Source organism: Acomys minous (assembly GCF_964271855.1).
Source record: "Acomys minous genome assembly, chromosome: 3".
Taxonomy (NCBI): Eukaryota; Metazoa; Chordata; class Mammalia; order Rodentia; family Muridae; genus Acomys; species Acomys minous.
Window position 1 is genome coordinate 116,939,270 of NC_140485.1, and position 16,108 is coordinate 116,955,377.

At 42.4% G+C, this 16,108-nt stretch overlaps 1 protein-coding gene across 9 annotated transcripts in view; it reads left to right on the forward strand.

The window, feature by feature from the left end:
* EYA4 (EYA transcriptional coactivator and phosphatase 4) overlaps positions 1-16,108 on the forward strand; it is a 224,079-nt gene that overhangs the window by 192,875 nt on the left and 15,096 nt on the right. For all 9 annotated transcript variants that reach the window (XM_084775148.1, XM_084775155.1, XM_084775150.1 and 6 more), the window contains one exon: positions 10,118-10,207. In XM_084775148.1, the coding sequence (XP_084631274.1) occupies positions 10,118-10,207 (90 nt within the window). The remainder of the gene's footprint in view (positions 1-10,117; positions 10,208-16,108) is intronic.

Genomic DNA, 16,108 nt, shown 5'->3' on the forward strand with positions numbered 1-16,108 from the left:
ACTAGATCTCATTATAGATGGTTATGAGCTACCTTGTGGTTTCTGGGAATTGAACTCAGGATGTCTGGAAGAGAAGACAGTGCTCTTAACCTCTGAGCCATCTCTCCTGCCCCTTTGTGTATATTATTTTAGCTAAATAACAGTAGTTCCTTTTTGCGTGAGAGAATACATATTAACATTTTTTGCTGTAGGGATTCTATTTATGTGAGAACACTAATGACTTAATCCCCAATTATTTGAAGCCATTCTAATAGCCCAAGTCAGAGAAAAGACTAAAGAACAGTGAATAACTTCATTTTAATTGTGATTGTAATTCAAGTTTCCAAGGAGATTTGTCTTTATGAAACAATGTGTATGGAAGAGCAGAGCTGGGCAGGGGGCGGGGGGGACAGGTAATACACTCATCAGAATAAACCACCTGGTTGCTTTTGGACTGGACCATCTACACACTCCCATAGAAACAGGACTTTGAATGTAGCACTTGCTGAGTTTTCTATAGCATCGTGAGGAAAGTGGTGTGTGATTTCGTAGGAAGTGACTGGTGTTGGTGACTGACTGGAACTGTGGATCTGGAGCAGAATCCAGGGCAGTTGGTACCATGGCCACTAACTCCCTCTGAGTGAAGAGTTTATACACCTGAGTGCAGATTCTATCTCCACCTCTCAGCTCAGTGACACCACAAAATTTGTTTACTATGTGCTTCAAAGGGATTTTTGAAAATTGGGCAACTGGATGCTTTCCAGGAAATATGGTTCTTCTATCTGTATCTGTTACTCTTCCTTTCAGTAAAAGACTCTCAGTTCAGTGACAAGAACTCAACACTAATAGTCCAGTTGGGAGGTACATAAAGTAAATTTGAATTTGTAAATGTCAAAAAAAAAATAGAGTCATGTGTGGTTGTATATTCCTTAATCTAAGCACTGAAGAATCTAAGGCAAAAAGAATTTCTATGAGTTCAAGGTCAAACAAAATGGGGAATATTTTTGTGGGTGCTCACAGCATGTTCATGTGCCCATGTGTGTAGTGCATACATACAATAAAATGTACATACACAGAGTAAAGTTGAATCCAAGGCACTGATGTATGTCAAAATCTGTCTGTGGGGGGTTGAGAGGGAATGGTAGCTATTGTCTTCTTTTGAGAGCTTTTTATCTGATACATATTTATTTTAGAGTTTTTTTTCTGCTAGGTTGAATGGGTCTAGGTGATATTATAAAATTCTAGGGCTGGGGAACTGCTCCTAAAATGATTTTGATGCTGGGGTGTGTGTATCTATCTGTCTGTATCCGTGTGTCTGTGTGTCTCTGGTGTGTGTGTGCATGTGCATGTGTGACTGTGATTAAAAGTTATTTCCTCTGATGAGAGTATTAGAGGAGAGCCATATCCAAGCTTTTCTAATACATGGCTTGGACTGAGCCCAGAGTGTCTCTATCTAACTATCCTTAGGCCAAACTCTGGAAGCTTCTAGCCTCCCTACAATCTAATGTAGGCCTAGAATGCTTACAGCCTCTGAGACTTTACTGCTGAATAAGCTCACCCTTTCTAGCTCTTTTTTAACTCTGTCTGCCTGTTCAACTCAGCTGTTTTGGCTCAAACTCCTCTCCAAGCTGATTGATTCAAACTCGATTTTCTCAGTTTCTGACTGAATTGTTCTGCGTGGCCTCAAACTAACTCTAGCATCTGTTCTAATCTTCTGGCTCCTCATTCCCTAGCTTGGTCTGTCTTCACCTGTGTCTAGCTTGTCCTCTGTCCAACCTGTCTCCGTACAACTGTCCTGGTGAAGCTGCCTCCTCTCTCTCTCTCTCTCTCTCTCTCTCTCTCTCTCTCTCTCTCTCTCTCTCTCTCTCTCTCTGTGTGTGTGTGTGCTATTCTCTCAAGACTTCTCCTTCCTTTCTGTTCTCATGAGAGTTGGGTGTATCCTATTTCTGACTTATTCTGTCAAATCTTTCTCTGATTTGTACTTTGTCTGCCCCTCAATTAAACATCACTGTTTAACATGGGTGCTTCCTTCTATAAACTAACTTTACCTTCATTGTTTGGGATTAAAGGTGTGTGCTAAGGATGTGTCTGCATTCCAGTTGGATCACACAGACCTACATCTGTGTGTGTCTGTAAGTGTATGTGTGTGTGTTTGTGTGTGTGTGTTTGTATGTGTGTCTCTGTGTATATCTACGTGTCTCTCTGTCTCTGTGGGTGTCTATGTGTCTGTGTGTGTGCATGTGTATGCATGCATGTGTGTGTATGTTGTATGTGTATGTTATGTGTGGTGTCTCTGTGTATGTGCATGTGTGTATTTGTGTGTAGGTGTGTGTATGTGTGTATGCTTGTGCATGTATGCATTGTGCATGTGTGTGTGTGTGTGTGTGTGTGTGTGTGTGAGCACGTGCGTATGTGTATGTGTACACTCATGAAGGCCAGAGGTCATCCTCAGTCACTGATCTTCAGCAACTGTACATTTTAACTTATTGTGTGAGGCAGGGTCTCTCAGGCTTGGGGTTGGAGCTCACTGGATTTGAGTCTGACTGGCCAGGAAGTGTGCGTGTCATTCTGGCACTGACTATTTGTGTAGGTTCTGGTGATGAAACCTGCATTCGCACAATTGAGCTACAAGCGCTTTACCAATAGAGCCATCTCTATGCTCCACCCCCTCCCCGCAAGAGACTCATCTCTGAGCTGCCACACATCACTATCCTGCATCCTCCCCTCCCCTGTACTACCTGACACAATATGCTGAAGTGACACAGGAAAGGCCTTTTGAGCTACATTCTTCCCGGTTGCTTTTCCCTTTCTCCTCTTGTCCCCAAATTACAAAGGAAAACCCTCATCTATGGCCTGAGGAACAGCTGTGGCAAGGCACATGGTCTTTCTCTGTTTTCCTTACTGGCATCTCTTCTGTGTGCATGATGCTGGTGAGCAATTGAGCTTCCTTAAAGTACTAGCTGCCCTTGCCAGGCATGAGCCCCACCGCTCGATGCTCTTCCCCACAGGATAGGCACACGCTTACCCCCAACTGCCTGTTTCCCTTATCACATCTGTGTATAGCTCATTCCCTGACTTTTTCTCTGGTCATTAATCCTCCTGGAAAGGGGCGTCCCTTCTTGACTTTACGTTGGCCATGACAGCTCCCCTCCAAGGTTCTGTGCCTACTTACCCAGGTTTCTTTCCGCTATAAAGGTATCACCACCTGAAATATTTACCAGGCTGTGTGTTTATCAGCTATGTCACACAGTATTGATAATCAAAGCCCAATTTATCGTGTGTATGTGTGAGTTGGGGGGGGGGGTGCTTCTGTGTACTTGTTCTATGAGGAGTGTCCATGTGTGTGCAAGTGCACATGGAAAAATGTGTGTGCGTACAAGCGAAGGCCAGAGGTCAGTTTAGGGCATCTTCCTCAACCATGCTCCAAGTTGTTTTTTAATCAGCAAAAATATTTTTATTATTAGATTAATTTTAAATTTTCATATGTGTGCACGGTATTTAAATCATTTTTCTTCCCTTCTTCCCTCTACCCCTTCTCATAACCCCATTCCCTCTCATAATTCTGAATTCTTTTTCTTTACTTACTATTGCTACATCTATACAAATGCATAAATATGCAACAACACACATATACATATACATGTATATATCCAACTGGTATTAAATAGTGACTGATTCCTGGGGAAGGGTAACTCTCTTCAGTTAATCAGAAGTCATTAATATCCTGCAGCCCTTCATCTAGACATGCCCCCACCCCACCCCGGTGTGAGCTTTCCTCTGTTCATAATGACAAGTAAACTGGGTATTTTCCTTGCGCGGATCTTGTTTAAGACAGCTGTACTGTTGAAGTTTCATGAGTGTACCTCCTCCGTCACATACATTAGACACAATGTTGCAGTAGATGTCTGGTGCTCTGGCTTCTAGAATCTTCCCTTCCCCTCTTCTGTGATGTTGCCTGAGCTGCAGGTGCAGGAGCTCTGTTTTGGAGGGATCAGCTAGAGCTAGGCACCCCCACAGTCCACTCTCCGGATTTGGCCACTGGTGTCTTTCTGGAATGGTCTGGTACAAAAGGAGGCATCTCAGATGAGAGGCGAGGGCTACTAGACTAACTTGGGGGAGTAAGGATCAGCATTTAGAATGTAGTTAGGAGTTATATTCACTTAGAATGCGCTAGGAAAATGGCCATAGTAGATTTCCCCCACTAAGAGCTATGACCTTACTAGACACTAGTATTTGGCTAGGTTTTTCAGCACTGGGCATGATTTCCGTCCTGTTGAGTAGCCTTGGTTACTGCCAAGACTTCAGTGCCACTATTGTATCTTTAAGGATATTGTGCTATGATTTTTTTTCCCTCCCTTGTAGCTTGCACAGTGACTTTCAGGATTATGAAACCTGGTCGTCACTGAGGAGACTTTTGGGTCAGATTCAACTCCATTTCTTAGAGTCCTGTGTCTGACACACGTGGTGCATTGAGTAGTAGAGACTTGCTTTCAAACTCTGGAGATAACCAAGCCCAACAGCGACACCCTGTTCTGTCTTATGATCCTCTTGGACTCCCTTGACCAACAACTCAAAAGGAGTTTTCTCATGCCTCGTCATAGGGTTTTTACCAGCTAGTGTGTGGCCCTTGGAGACAATACTATCACCTCAAATGGCACGACTTCATTTAAACTGAACTTATATGCTCATACGCTTATTATATATTATGTGCATTTTAGGTGTGTTATTATTCCTTATGGTACGCGATTCATCCTTAGTGATATTTATCTCCCCTTCCTCCCTCTCCTGTATTGACTTCCCTACCCGTTCTCCAATTGAGTCACACATCCTTTCCCCATGAGGGGCAGAGTCTCGCCCTGAACCTGTGTCTCACTGGTTCATCTATTATCTGACACGTGAGCTCCAAGAGTCTTTAGTCTTTGCCTCCCTAGCAATGAAATTATAATTGCAAGCCCAGCTTGTCACCTGAGTGCTGGGACATGAGCGTAGGTGAACCATCTCTTCAGCCTTACTTTCCTTGTTGGTTTTGTTTTGTCTTACTGCTCCCTTGCCAGGATTTGAGCATGAAAGAGGCACTCAAGACCATATGAACAAATGATTGATAAAGGAATGTCTCTAACAACATTTTCTAACCCCCTCTAAGAATTCCCTCCTCCTCCTCTCCCTCCTCCGCCTCCTCCTTCTTGCTCCTCCCTTTTGGAAATACTTGGAGTTGAACCTAAGGCTTCATCATACCCTACTAATCAAACCCTCAAGCACTGACCCAGAGGCCAATGCTTCCCTTTAAGAACTCTGAAAACTACTTCTTGTTCCTCAGACAAATAAGTCAAATACAGTTTCCCTTACAGTTCATGACTGGATTTCATTTCATCTCTCACTTCTAATTAGAAAAGTCCTTGCATATAGAGAACCCAGGAACAAGCTCCACCTTGGCTCGTGCAGCTGGCTCATTGTCCTTTTCAGTGTGCTCAGGCATCTTCTGTCCCTTGTGTAAGAAAAAAATCTACAAATATGCTTTAGGTCCCAATGGAATAACTGGTCCAAAATCCCAGGATCTTAAAAAAAAAATAGCCCCTTCCCCGGTTCTTTAAAAAATACATAATTATTGCCTCTCCCAAGATATTTTTTATAGTGTTTCCCTAGAGGAGGGATTGCAGCTGATGACCCAGTGCGGGGCAGAGACCCACAGACAGACAGTCTGGCTCCAATTTATGTCCTGTGTTAACATGGCTAATAGGCATTAGTATTTTGATTTAGAGAAGTGCTCTACTTGATCCTGACTTGGGTGTATACGCTGGTAACATCTGGCTTAGAGTCACACATTTCAAGGCCGAGTGCTGTTTAGTTTTCTTCATCTTCTCCCTCTCCCTCTCTCTCTCTCTCTCTCTCTCTCTCTCTCTCTCTCTCTCTCTCTCTCTCTCTCTCCTCTCTCTCTCCTCTCTCTCTCCCCTTCCTTCCACTCTTCCAACAAAATGTCTTGGGAATCATTTCAGTGTTTTGATGGAGCAGCAGTACACGGCATAACTTGGCAGACATTCCATTTGCCCCGTGTTGAACTCTGCTGGAGACACACTGAACCTTTCAGAACACTTATACATGTGTAATATGTATCAGAACATTCATACGACCCTGTCTGTGCCTTTATTTTCCCACTCTTTTTCACTCTGTCCAAGTCTTTGCTATCACTTCATTTTCAATACTAAACTCAACACTCACTCCAACTAAGTGGGGAAAAATGCAGCAAATTTGGATTCCTAAGACACCCTATAAACATCTATGAAAATGAGTGAGCATTTCAGTGCAAGCCGTGGGTTCTCTCCAGGTGTATGTCTCGCTTGTGAATGCTTGATAAAGCAGTGACACTACAGCGACTGGTGGCTCCTTCCTAGCCAAGAGTACCCACCATGACCAGGTTCTGGGAAGGATTCCCCCCACTTAATGAACAGTCCTCCTTCCGTGAGTCTGAGATCTGCGAGTCCTTCAGATGGAAAAATGTGATGCTGTACTCTGCTTACTTCAAATTATCTATCCTAGTGACTTGGTTCATTGGAAGTGGGGGGGATAAAATTATATATTTGAAAAGAAGCCCTCCCCAAATAGTCTCCATGGGATAAGAACACCACCTCCTAACTTAGTTTTCCTTGGCTCGTGCCACTGATGACTGAAGACCTCTCTTTCAATGGGCTCACCCTCTGAAAACCTTAGTAAAATTTAACCAATTCACACCCTGACAAAATCCAAATCTAGACTTACCCAGTTAAGAAATGGGATTCCTTCCAGAGTGCTTCCTAAGTGTTGGCTGTAGTAGGGCGTGTAAAGTGCAAAGACCACAGCTTGCAAAACAAGTGCTTGGCCCTCCCAGTGCCATGGGGGTTGCATTCCAATGGAATGCTCAAATGCAGTTTCATCATACCATATGTTGTGCCTGCTGACTAGAAGAACCATGCATTTAAAAAAAAATATGCTTGTCTACATGCTTATCAGATGCCCAGAAACTGCATTCTTCATGGATTTATTTTTCCATCACTGTTTGGATAGCACAGAGGGGGACACAGTTCAGAAGCATGCTGTCAATGGACATATCAAGCACAGAGCTACTAGGTTTCCTCCCATCTTCCCATAAATCAGATCTACAAATGCGAAGAATGTAAAGAATGAACATGAAATAGCCAGTCATTTTATTGGAAACTTTAAAAGGGAAACAAATACCACTTGGCGGGGGGGGGGGGAGTTAAACCAACTTAGCCTCCAAAAGAAAAACCTTAAGAAGATATTTCTGTATCTCCCCCCCCCCATCTGAAATCAATATCTTTAGGGCAGAAATCAGCAGAGTACTGGGGGCAGGGTTTGGGGGGGGCTCCCCTTACTGTCTTGCATCCTGGGCATTCCTCAAGAGCAGAGAGCGTCACTAATGGAATTATATGTTTTCATGCTGTGATTACATTTGATTTTCCTGATATTTCTGTAGACGTTTTGTTCATGGGTCCATGACTTAGCAGAATATTTAGAAGTTCTCTGCAACATTGTCCTAATTAAGACCTACTTCATTCCCTCTGAAAGAGAAGATTAGCTAGAGAAATTTTTTTTTAACAGAAGAAGAAGGGGGAAAAACGTGCAGTTAAAAAAATTATTCGAGCTTCAGAGAGTTCTTCCAGGAGTAATGAAGGCTATTAGCAACAAAGGAGAGAGTTATATAATGGAAGGCAGCACAGTCAGGGGTCCTTCTGAGTTCTAAAATGGCCTGAACCAAAAAAAAATATGGGGTACACAACATGCATTTTCTTTATATTTGAGTGAGTATTTGTTAGACAAAACAATTTGATCTTTGCCTTGTGTTGAGCTCTATTGTCGACCCTTTGAGCTTTCAGAACCCTTATGTATAGTATGTATCAGAGTACCCCTACAACCCTGCTCACGTCTTCATCACCCCATCTTCTTGGGGGCAGGGGAGAGGATATATTGATCCAAAGTAACTTGTCACTGTTGGCAGATCAATGTGGCAGTAGAGCCCAGGTTTGGCTGGCAAAGGACCTGCTCCACAGTATGCATAATCTGAATAGGATTTTGTCAACAATCTTTAAAAGACACACACACACACACACACACACACACCTTCTAAGGAAATGGAAACAACTCAGTCAGTACTGGGGGCCCTACCCCCTCTACACCTGCTGACCCTCATCCTCACCAAGCCTTAAGTTTGCTCTGTATACCTCGATATCCCGTTCACATCAGTTCCTATTTATTAGTGTGACCCTCCTGTTCTCTATGCTCCGAAGGCTACAGAGCATGGGAGGGACACTGGAAATGTGCCTACACGCTAGAGTTTCCTCTAGATGCAGGAAGAAAAGTTGGCCGGTACCACCGAGGAGCAGCTACTGGCAAAGGGAGCTGGTTAGAGGTATAACTGAACTCCCACTAGGCCCAAGACCTGGGTTGGGCGCGCTGGTCTGTAATTGAAGTGAAGCTGCCTACACATCTCCCCGTGTTTAGTACATGTCCTAATGTGCCACTTATTAGAATGTGGAGATCCGCATCGCAGTTGTCTGTTCTCAAATCCCCACAGCTCATGGCTGAGGCCCACATCACACGCTGAGGTCTTCCCACACAGCATTCTTGTAGACTTCTCAGCTTTTTTCCAACTCATTCTCTTCCCCCCTGAAACATCCATGTGGTTTCAGATTCAAAGGAACCATCTCTTCTTGTTTCTGTATGTTCTACATCTCTCCAGGAACACCTGTAGTTCCTTGGATTTCGTTCGACCTCTGATCGTTTCAACACAAACTTGTGGATGACTGCTTACTGGTCCCTTAGCATCTCTCCTTGAGTCTCAGAGTCCCCTGATACTGGGACTCAGATGCAGGTGACCATGGTAAAAGAACACCCCTGCCCCTGGTTCTTAATACTTTGCTGCTATGTAAGATGTGGGTCACTGTAAGCAAGCATGGGATCGTTTTGACTTCTTACCAAGCCCTCCAGAGCTCTAAATCTTTAAAGGCATATGTTTTCTACATGGGCTGTGTGTAGTGCATGAATATCCTTTCATTCGCCACTTCCTGAAACTTCCGTGAAATTCAAGTTAGAGCACACTGTACATATAATTAAATAATCTGTTACCCTGTCAATCAAAATGCAAGTCATAATGAAGTGGCAACTGTGCCATTCTCTATCTGCTCTTACTATCTTGACTTAGTGCATTTGCCCTGTAACATCCACTTGGGCTATTCTCCTCCTACTGTAGTTTAACTGTGACCACTCCTTTTTTTTTCTTATCTTTTCTTTTTAATATTATAATGTAATTATAACTTTTCTCCCTTGCCTTTCTTCTCTCCAGATCCTTCCATATGCCTCTCCCCAGTCTCCTCTCTTTTCACTAATTATCAGTGAATGCATAAATATAAGTATACATATATTTATATACATATATGTCTAAATATAACCTACTTTGTCTATATAATTTAAGTGAATATCCTTTCAAACATTTAATTAGTTTTCTCTGTTCTTCAGCAGCCAACCAAATACCAATAGGTATAAATGGCATATATCCAAACTAAAGTATCTGAACTAATTGGCTTTCAGACTTCTCTTATGAATGTACTGATTTGGGTAGATAAATTTCTATTACAATTCTTAATCATCTCTATATACATATAAATTTCTGTAAATTACCAGATATATCTTTGGAGATCCATGTTTGAGAATAATTGGTAAGTCATCTTATACATGCATATATAATTAGTTAAATATTATAAATGCCATAATTGTGTGTGTTTGGGGTATACTATGAATTTCAATACATGTATGTAATATATAATGATCAATTGATAATTAATATTTCCATTTCAACCATTTATCACTCTTATGTTTGAGAACATTCAAAATCCTTTATTCTGACTATCTGGAAGACTACAGTAAATATTGTTAACTGTAGTCACTCTATACTATCAGCCACTAGGACGTTATCCTATTTTTAAATATTTCGCAATTCTTCAACTCCTCCTTCCCCTCTGGAAAACGCTTAAACTTCACTAAAAAATAATTTAATGTTTTCCTTATCCAACAATATGTACCTAAAATATTTTATGAGTCACTTTGGATATTGAAATTTTAGCTCATTTTATATGCATTTTCTTTTCAGGATCCGCCAATGGCTGTGACCCTCGGTCTCCGAATGGAGGAAATGATCTTTAATCTTGCTGATACACATTTGTTTTTTAATGACTTAGAGGTAAGAAAAAGTCAAGGATAATTATTGAAACACAAAAACTCTCAGGTGGTGTCATGTATGCAGAAAACCTTAAGAAACTTGAAAAAAAAATGGATACTCATCCAACGAGAACTGTGGTTCTTGTCAGGTGGGGAAACTGCACAGAATAGTATGAGCAGAGTCGAAACTTATGCTCTTGAGTTGTATATGTTTCTGGATACATACTATGGACACACATGAAGAACAGAAATGTCTTCAGAAGAGCAGATGGTCTCCTTTGTGGCTTGGGTCAGAAAACCCCTCATTCTGTCCTTGCTATTCTCATCTTTGATACCTTCAGCCTTCCCAGGTGACTAATCAGAACAGGACTTATGTTATTCACTGGACACTTACAGATCCCCTTCCCAGCAGAACAGCGGATCGTTGTGTGTTGCAGTGTCTCTGGACAGGCTCTCACTCTTGCTTTCTCTCCTTCTGGGTTAAAGAATGCTGGAGCTGTTTGCATAGCAACAGCTCGTGAATAATGCATTGGGTCCTTTCTTCTCTCTAGCTTCTATTCCTAATGTAAACTGACAGCACAGTTGTCTGAATGACAAACAAGAGACAGAAAGTAAAAATCAGCAGAGTGAAAAAGCACAAGGAAATCTGGCCTCAGAGCAGCTACATCACACCATGATAAAGAATGTAACTCTGTGCCAGTGATCTGGGGTACCCAATGTGCAGAAAGTGGAGTATGAAACAACTAAGTAGTTTAGGCAAAGGACCCAAGTACCTTGTGGACAAATACAATTGGGATAAGATAGAGATTTGTCATTAAAAAAAATAATAATAACATGCTCAATTTGTATTTTTATTTTGTGATTTCACAATGAGGTTTAAAAAAAGTTAACTGTAGTCACATTGTGAACAAGGATGATTATTATCAGGACTCCTTATGAGGTTCTAGACATTTTATGTTAAACTTCCCACTAACTGTCAGGGCTTTGAAACAAATTGGTATATCATTTTTCAGGATATTACTTTTCAGGGGACAAAAATGTAAGTTCAACAGAGATGGATGGATGGATGGATAGATAGATAGATAGATAGATAGATAGATAGATATAATATATAATATATCAACATATTATGCATTAGTAATGTGTATATGTGCATAATATACACATGTACGTGTATGTGTCCTATGTTATCAGCTAGCTCACTGATAAAATTGTGATTTTAAATCAGGTTTGAGGCAAGAGAGCATAGACTTCTGCCCCCTTACCTTGATGAAATTAGGGTGAACAAAAGAAAAGCCACATTTTAGTGCTGACTTAGATAAGATTATAGGTCAATACTTGGTTACATCAGAATCACGCGGTGAAAACTGCAGGGTTAGACATGGTCAGTTGTTGTTTTCTCAGCTCTGCTCATGTTTTCATTGAGTGTAAAATGTCTGCTCAAAACAGCTTTATATGTTAACAAACAATATGAAAGGTCATCTAGTTTCCATTTTGTATGATAAGAAATTCTAATGGCCCTTGTAAAAAAAAAATCGACTTTAGCTAACCCACTGCTTATTATTCCCAGGGGTACAGAAGGCTTTGACCACGATGCCTACTAATAGGAAACACGATTGAGCTTACAGGAAACTTGTCATCTTAAATACGGCGATAGCCGTGTGTTAGTCTTCTTGTCCTTCATATGGACGAGTCTCAGCTTAAAAAGTGTAAGGTGACTAATGTTTTCATAGTCGCTATAAAAATTGAGACGTGGGTTTATGTGGGTTTTGTCCCAGTTTTATGATGTTTCACTCATGTGACTTCTTTTTACCAAAAGAAAAATCATTACATGGAATAAATGAAGTTTTAGCTTTTTTTGGTGGCATATTATAAACAGGGTGTAACAGGGCAAGCTAGGGTTATCAACCTAGGGTTAGACTCCGCCGTGAAGGAAGAGAACGGGCCCCACACAAGGTGTCCTCTGAACCTCCACTTAGGCTCCATCGCATACACACTCCCCCAGGGGTGCATGCAGGCAGGCACACGCGTATACGATGTTAATAAATAAAAATTCTTAATTGAAAAAAATGTTCACCTTTTAGCATCAGAACATTAAGCTGATAAGGGGGGAAGTCTTTTACCACATACCACAAGTATGTAAACATTTTTACATGCTTGGAGTAAATGTCACAACATACAGGGGAAAAAAGCCATGGCTAGATACAGTGCTTTAAGGTTTATTTGTTCGTTTTTTATCTTATGCTAGATCTCTTGGTAAAGGTACTTTGTAGATACTGGCTGGGATCGCTGACAAAAATATTAAACTGAGAAAATATTGGTGATGGTGCTTCTTTCCAAGGTGTCTGCTAGAATGTCACAGAGCCATTATTTGACTTAAATCCCACAGTTCAGTTGTCCAACTGTATTCCATGTGATCAGTAAAGGATAAAGTTAATCAATCAAGTGGCACATTACACACAATGGGCTGCAAGCAGTTGGCGTGTGCATACTCAGTATGCATGTGTGTGTGTACACGTGTGTGTGCACACTCGTGCATGTGTGCGCACATGCGTGTATATGTGTGTGTTTGTGTGTGTGTTTGTGTGCGTGCATGTGAGTGTGCGTGCGTGTGTGTGTGTGTGTGTGTGCACATGCACAGGTTGATGAGCCCAGGAAACACAAAAGTGTATTTCCAAGTTTTGTGGAGTTCCTTACCTACATGCCTACTTTCCTATGTGGCTAATCTTGAATGTCACATTTATGTCAATGACCCTTTTGCCAGCCAACTTTTTACAAAGGTTCCGTAAGAGGAATTAAGCCAAGCCTGCTTCCGCTGACATGCAGGGTTGCTCAAGGCAGCACATATGTCATTATCTTATTGTGAGAGTTGTTTTGCTTGTATAGTTAATCTCTCAGGGTCCTTTGTGGAACCCAGATGTCTATTTGCAGCAGATGGAACATAGTGGGCAACAACAGCTGTTCCTCTCAAACGTCCTTAAAAGTCCCAAATCTGAAACGGGCTACTCAACACTTCATTGCGTTCTGCCCACCTCCAACCCAGCAAGAGAACGCTCTCTGCTCAAAAAAAAAAAAAAAAAAAAAAGTTATTTCAGTTAGAATAACTTCCGGAGGGGAAGGCACCAGGGAGTTGGGGTTCACGAAGGCAAGAGAGGAGCAGAGGAGCACTGTGCTTATAAACTGGAACAGATCGGAGACAACTCTGTGGTTATCGGATAAGACACATTTAAAGCGTTTCTGATTAACACCAGAATTAGCTCAAGCATTTGAGGTCTTTGCTAAGCTGTGTTCAAAACCAAAGCACTTGAATGTTTCTGGAGTATTAAGTTGAGGTTAAAATGACTCCTGCGTAGGTTCCTCATGGTGAAAAACTAGTTGATGAACAATTATTTATCTTTTCCCTTAAAAAAAAAAACTAAGTAATTGAAGTTCAAATTTCTTTCACTGGACTGTAATCCTTGGGCAACTGTCCAGAGTCAACACAGAGAGTTCCTAAGCATAAATATAAAGAGAAGTTAGGTCTGGAAGACCCTCAAACCAAACTTCAAATACACAGTGCATGGTCCAATAAGTTTGATATACTGTTGTCCTCAGGAGTAAAAAATGAAGTTTGGGGCAAGTTATGTACAAATTAATCATGTGAGTTAATACTTGAAATGTCAGGGGAGCTTTTGAAAAAACAGAATGAAGAAGTATTCAAGAAATAGCTTGCAGTGGTTAGAGGGACTCAGAGAAATCCCCCCTTGGGGGTATTTAAATCAGCTTATTACATAAGAGGTGGGGATTGTTTACAGGAGGGGGAGATGTTGGAAGCGCAGAGAGGGAGGAGCTTCAGGTATTTATTTCATTCTATGTGCCTCCCAAGAATACCACTGTGCCTGAGCCAGAGAGATGCGTCAGTGGCTCAAAGCACTAGCTGCTCTTCCTGAGGACCTGGGTCTGACTGCTAACACCCATGCGGCTGAGGACCTGGGTCTGACTGCTAACACCCATGCGGCTGAGGACCTGGGTCTGACTGCTAACACCCATGCGGCTGAGGACCTGGGTCTGACTGCTAACACCCATGCGGCTGAGGACCTGGGTCTGACTGCTAACACCCATGCGGCTGAGGACCTGGGTCTGACTGCTAACACCCATGAGGCTGAGGACCTGGGTCTGACTGCTAACACCCATGCGGCTGAGGACCTGGGTCTGACTGCTAACACCCATGCGGCTGTGGACCTGGGTCTGACTGCTAACACCCATGCGGCTGAGGACCTGGGTCTGACTGCTAACACCCATGCGGCTGAGGACCTGGGTCTGACTGCTAACACCCATGTGGCTACCCACAACCATCTAACTCCAGTTCCACAGCATCCAAGCCACCTCTGGACTCAGCAGGAACCTGACACACAAAAGGAACACAGATAATGCATATAGCCGAAACACCTACACACACCGACATTTATTTAGACACTTTAGACATGGTGATGGACCTGTCTAAAGAACAAATGCTTAGGTCACGGAGTGCTACCTCAGTGCCTCCATAGTCTGAGGGAAAATGGGCTTTCCTGCAGCTTCCATGTTAGCTGGTTAGGTCACTTTAAAGCCCAGTGCAGCAGGTGGGTATACTTGCATCTGAGAGTGTTTTTGGAGGTACAGTGCCTGCTTCCGTGACAGAGCATGCATTTCCCTCAGCTTTGGGGACCCACCGTGGCTCAGGCAGCCTCAACTCCTCTTTCATTCCTTTGCTTCTCCCTGTGCCACCGATGACACCCACACCTTCCCACAAGCCTCGCCGTCTGGGGTATTAATTTATGTCACTATAACTTTGTGCTAGAAACTCGAAATGAGTGTGAGCGTGGCAACCCTACCAATTACTATTGTTTGCCTAGACTTCTGACATGTAGTTAAGAAGCAATTCTTCAGTTTTTTAATTAGGGTTTTGTTTTTGTTCGTTCTGTTTTTGTATACGCTCATCGCACATGGTACCAAGTTCCCTAAGAGCTTTTCGTTTTGTTTCATTTTTCATGGTGTATCCCTGGGCTGTCTCAGGACTCCCTCTGTAGACCAGGCTGGCCTCAACCTCTCAGAGATCCACCTGCCACTGCCTGCCAAGGGCTGCGACTGAAGGTGTGTGCCACCACTGCCCAGCTATGCAAGGACATTTTCAAACAAGTACTTTAAGACTACTCCTCATTCCATATTCCCGCTTCCTTCCAGTTTTTAATTGTTTTGTTCAAGCCCTTCATTCTCCAAATATCTGGGGTTGATTATTTTCTGTCTCTAAAAGATGCCTTTAAAAAAATCAGTGTATCCCGACTAACTCTCCCAGAAGCACCCACAGGTGATCTCTAGGTAGACTGAGCCTCCCCAGCCCTTACCTGTGAACATAGGTAAAGCTTCATTCAAAAATTATCAATCCCATAACTTATGTAAACTTGATGGACTATTAAAATAAGTATACATACATTTTTGACTAATTTTTTTTTTGTTTTCGTTTTGTGTTTATGGGTGCTTTGCCTGTGTGTACGTATGTGTGCCATGAGTATGCAGGGGCCATAGAAAGCAGAAGTGGGTGTTTCCAGCTGTTGTGGGAGTGCTGGGACCCTGGGTCTTCTGGAAGAAGAGCAAATGCTTCAAATACATTTTGAAGTTACACTCCAGCATTTTACTGGCTGGGCTTGCCAATCCGTTTTGTGGTTTATTGTTTATTGAGTTCACATTTGTTTTATATACCCGGGGAAAGATGCGATTCACATCAGACACATGTAGAAATCAGAGGGCAGCTTGCAGGACTCACATCTCCCTTTCCGCTGTCTGGGCTCCTGGGCTCAGACTCAGGTCCTCAGGCTGAGCCATCGCCTCACCCTCCAAGGCTCCCGAGTTAACTGCAATGCGATAAATAGGCTCTGGTGGAAGGCTGAAGGCTAGATTTTCAGGC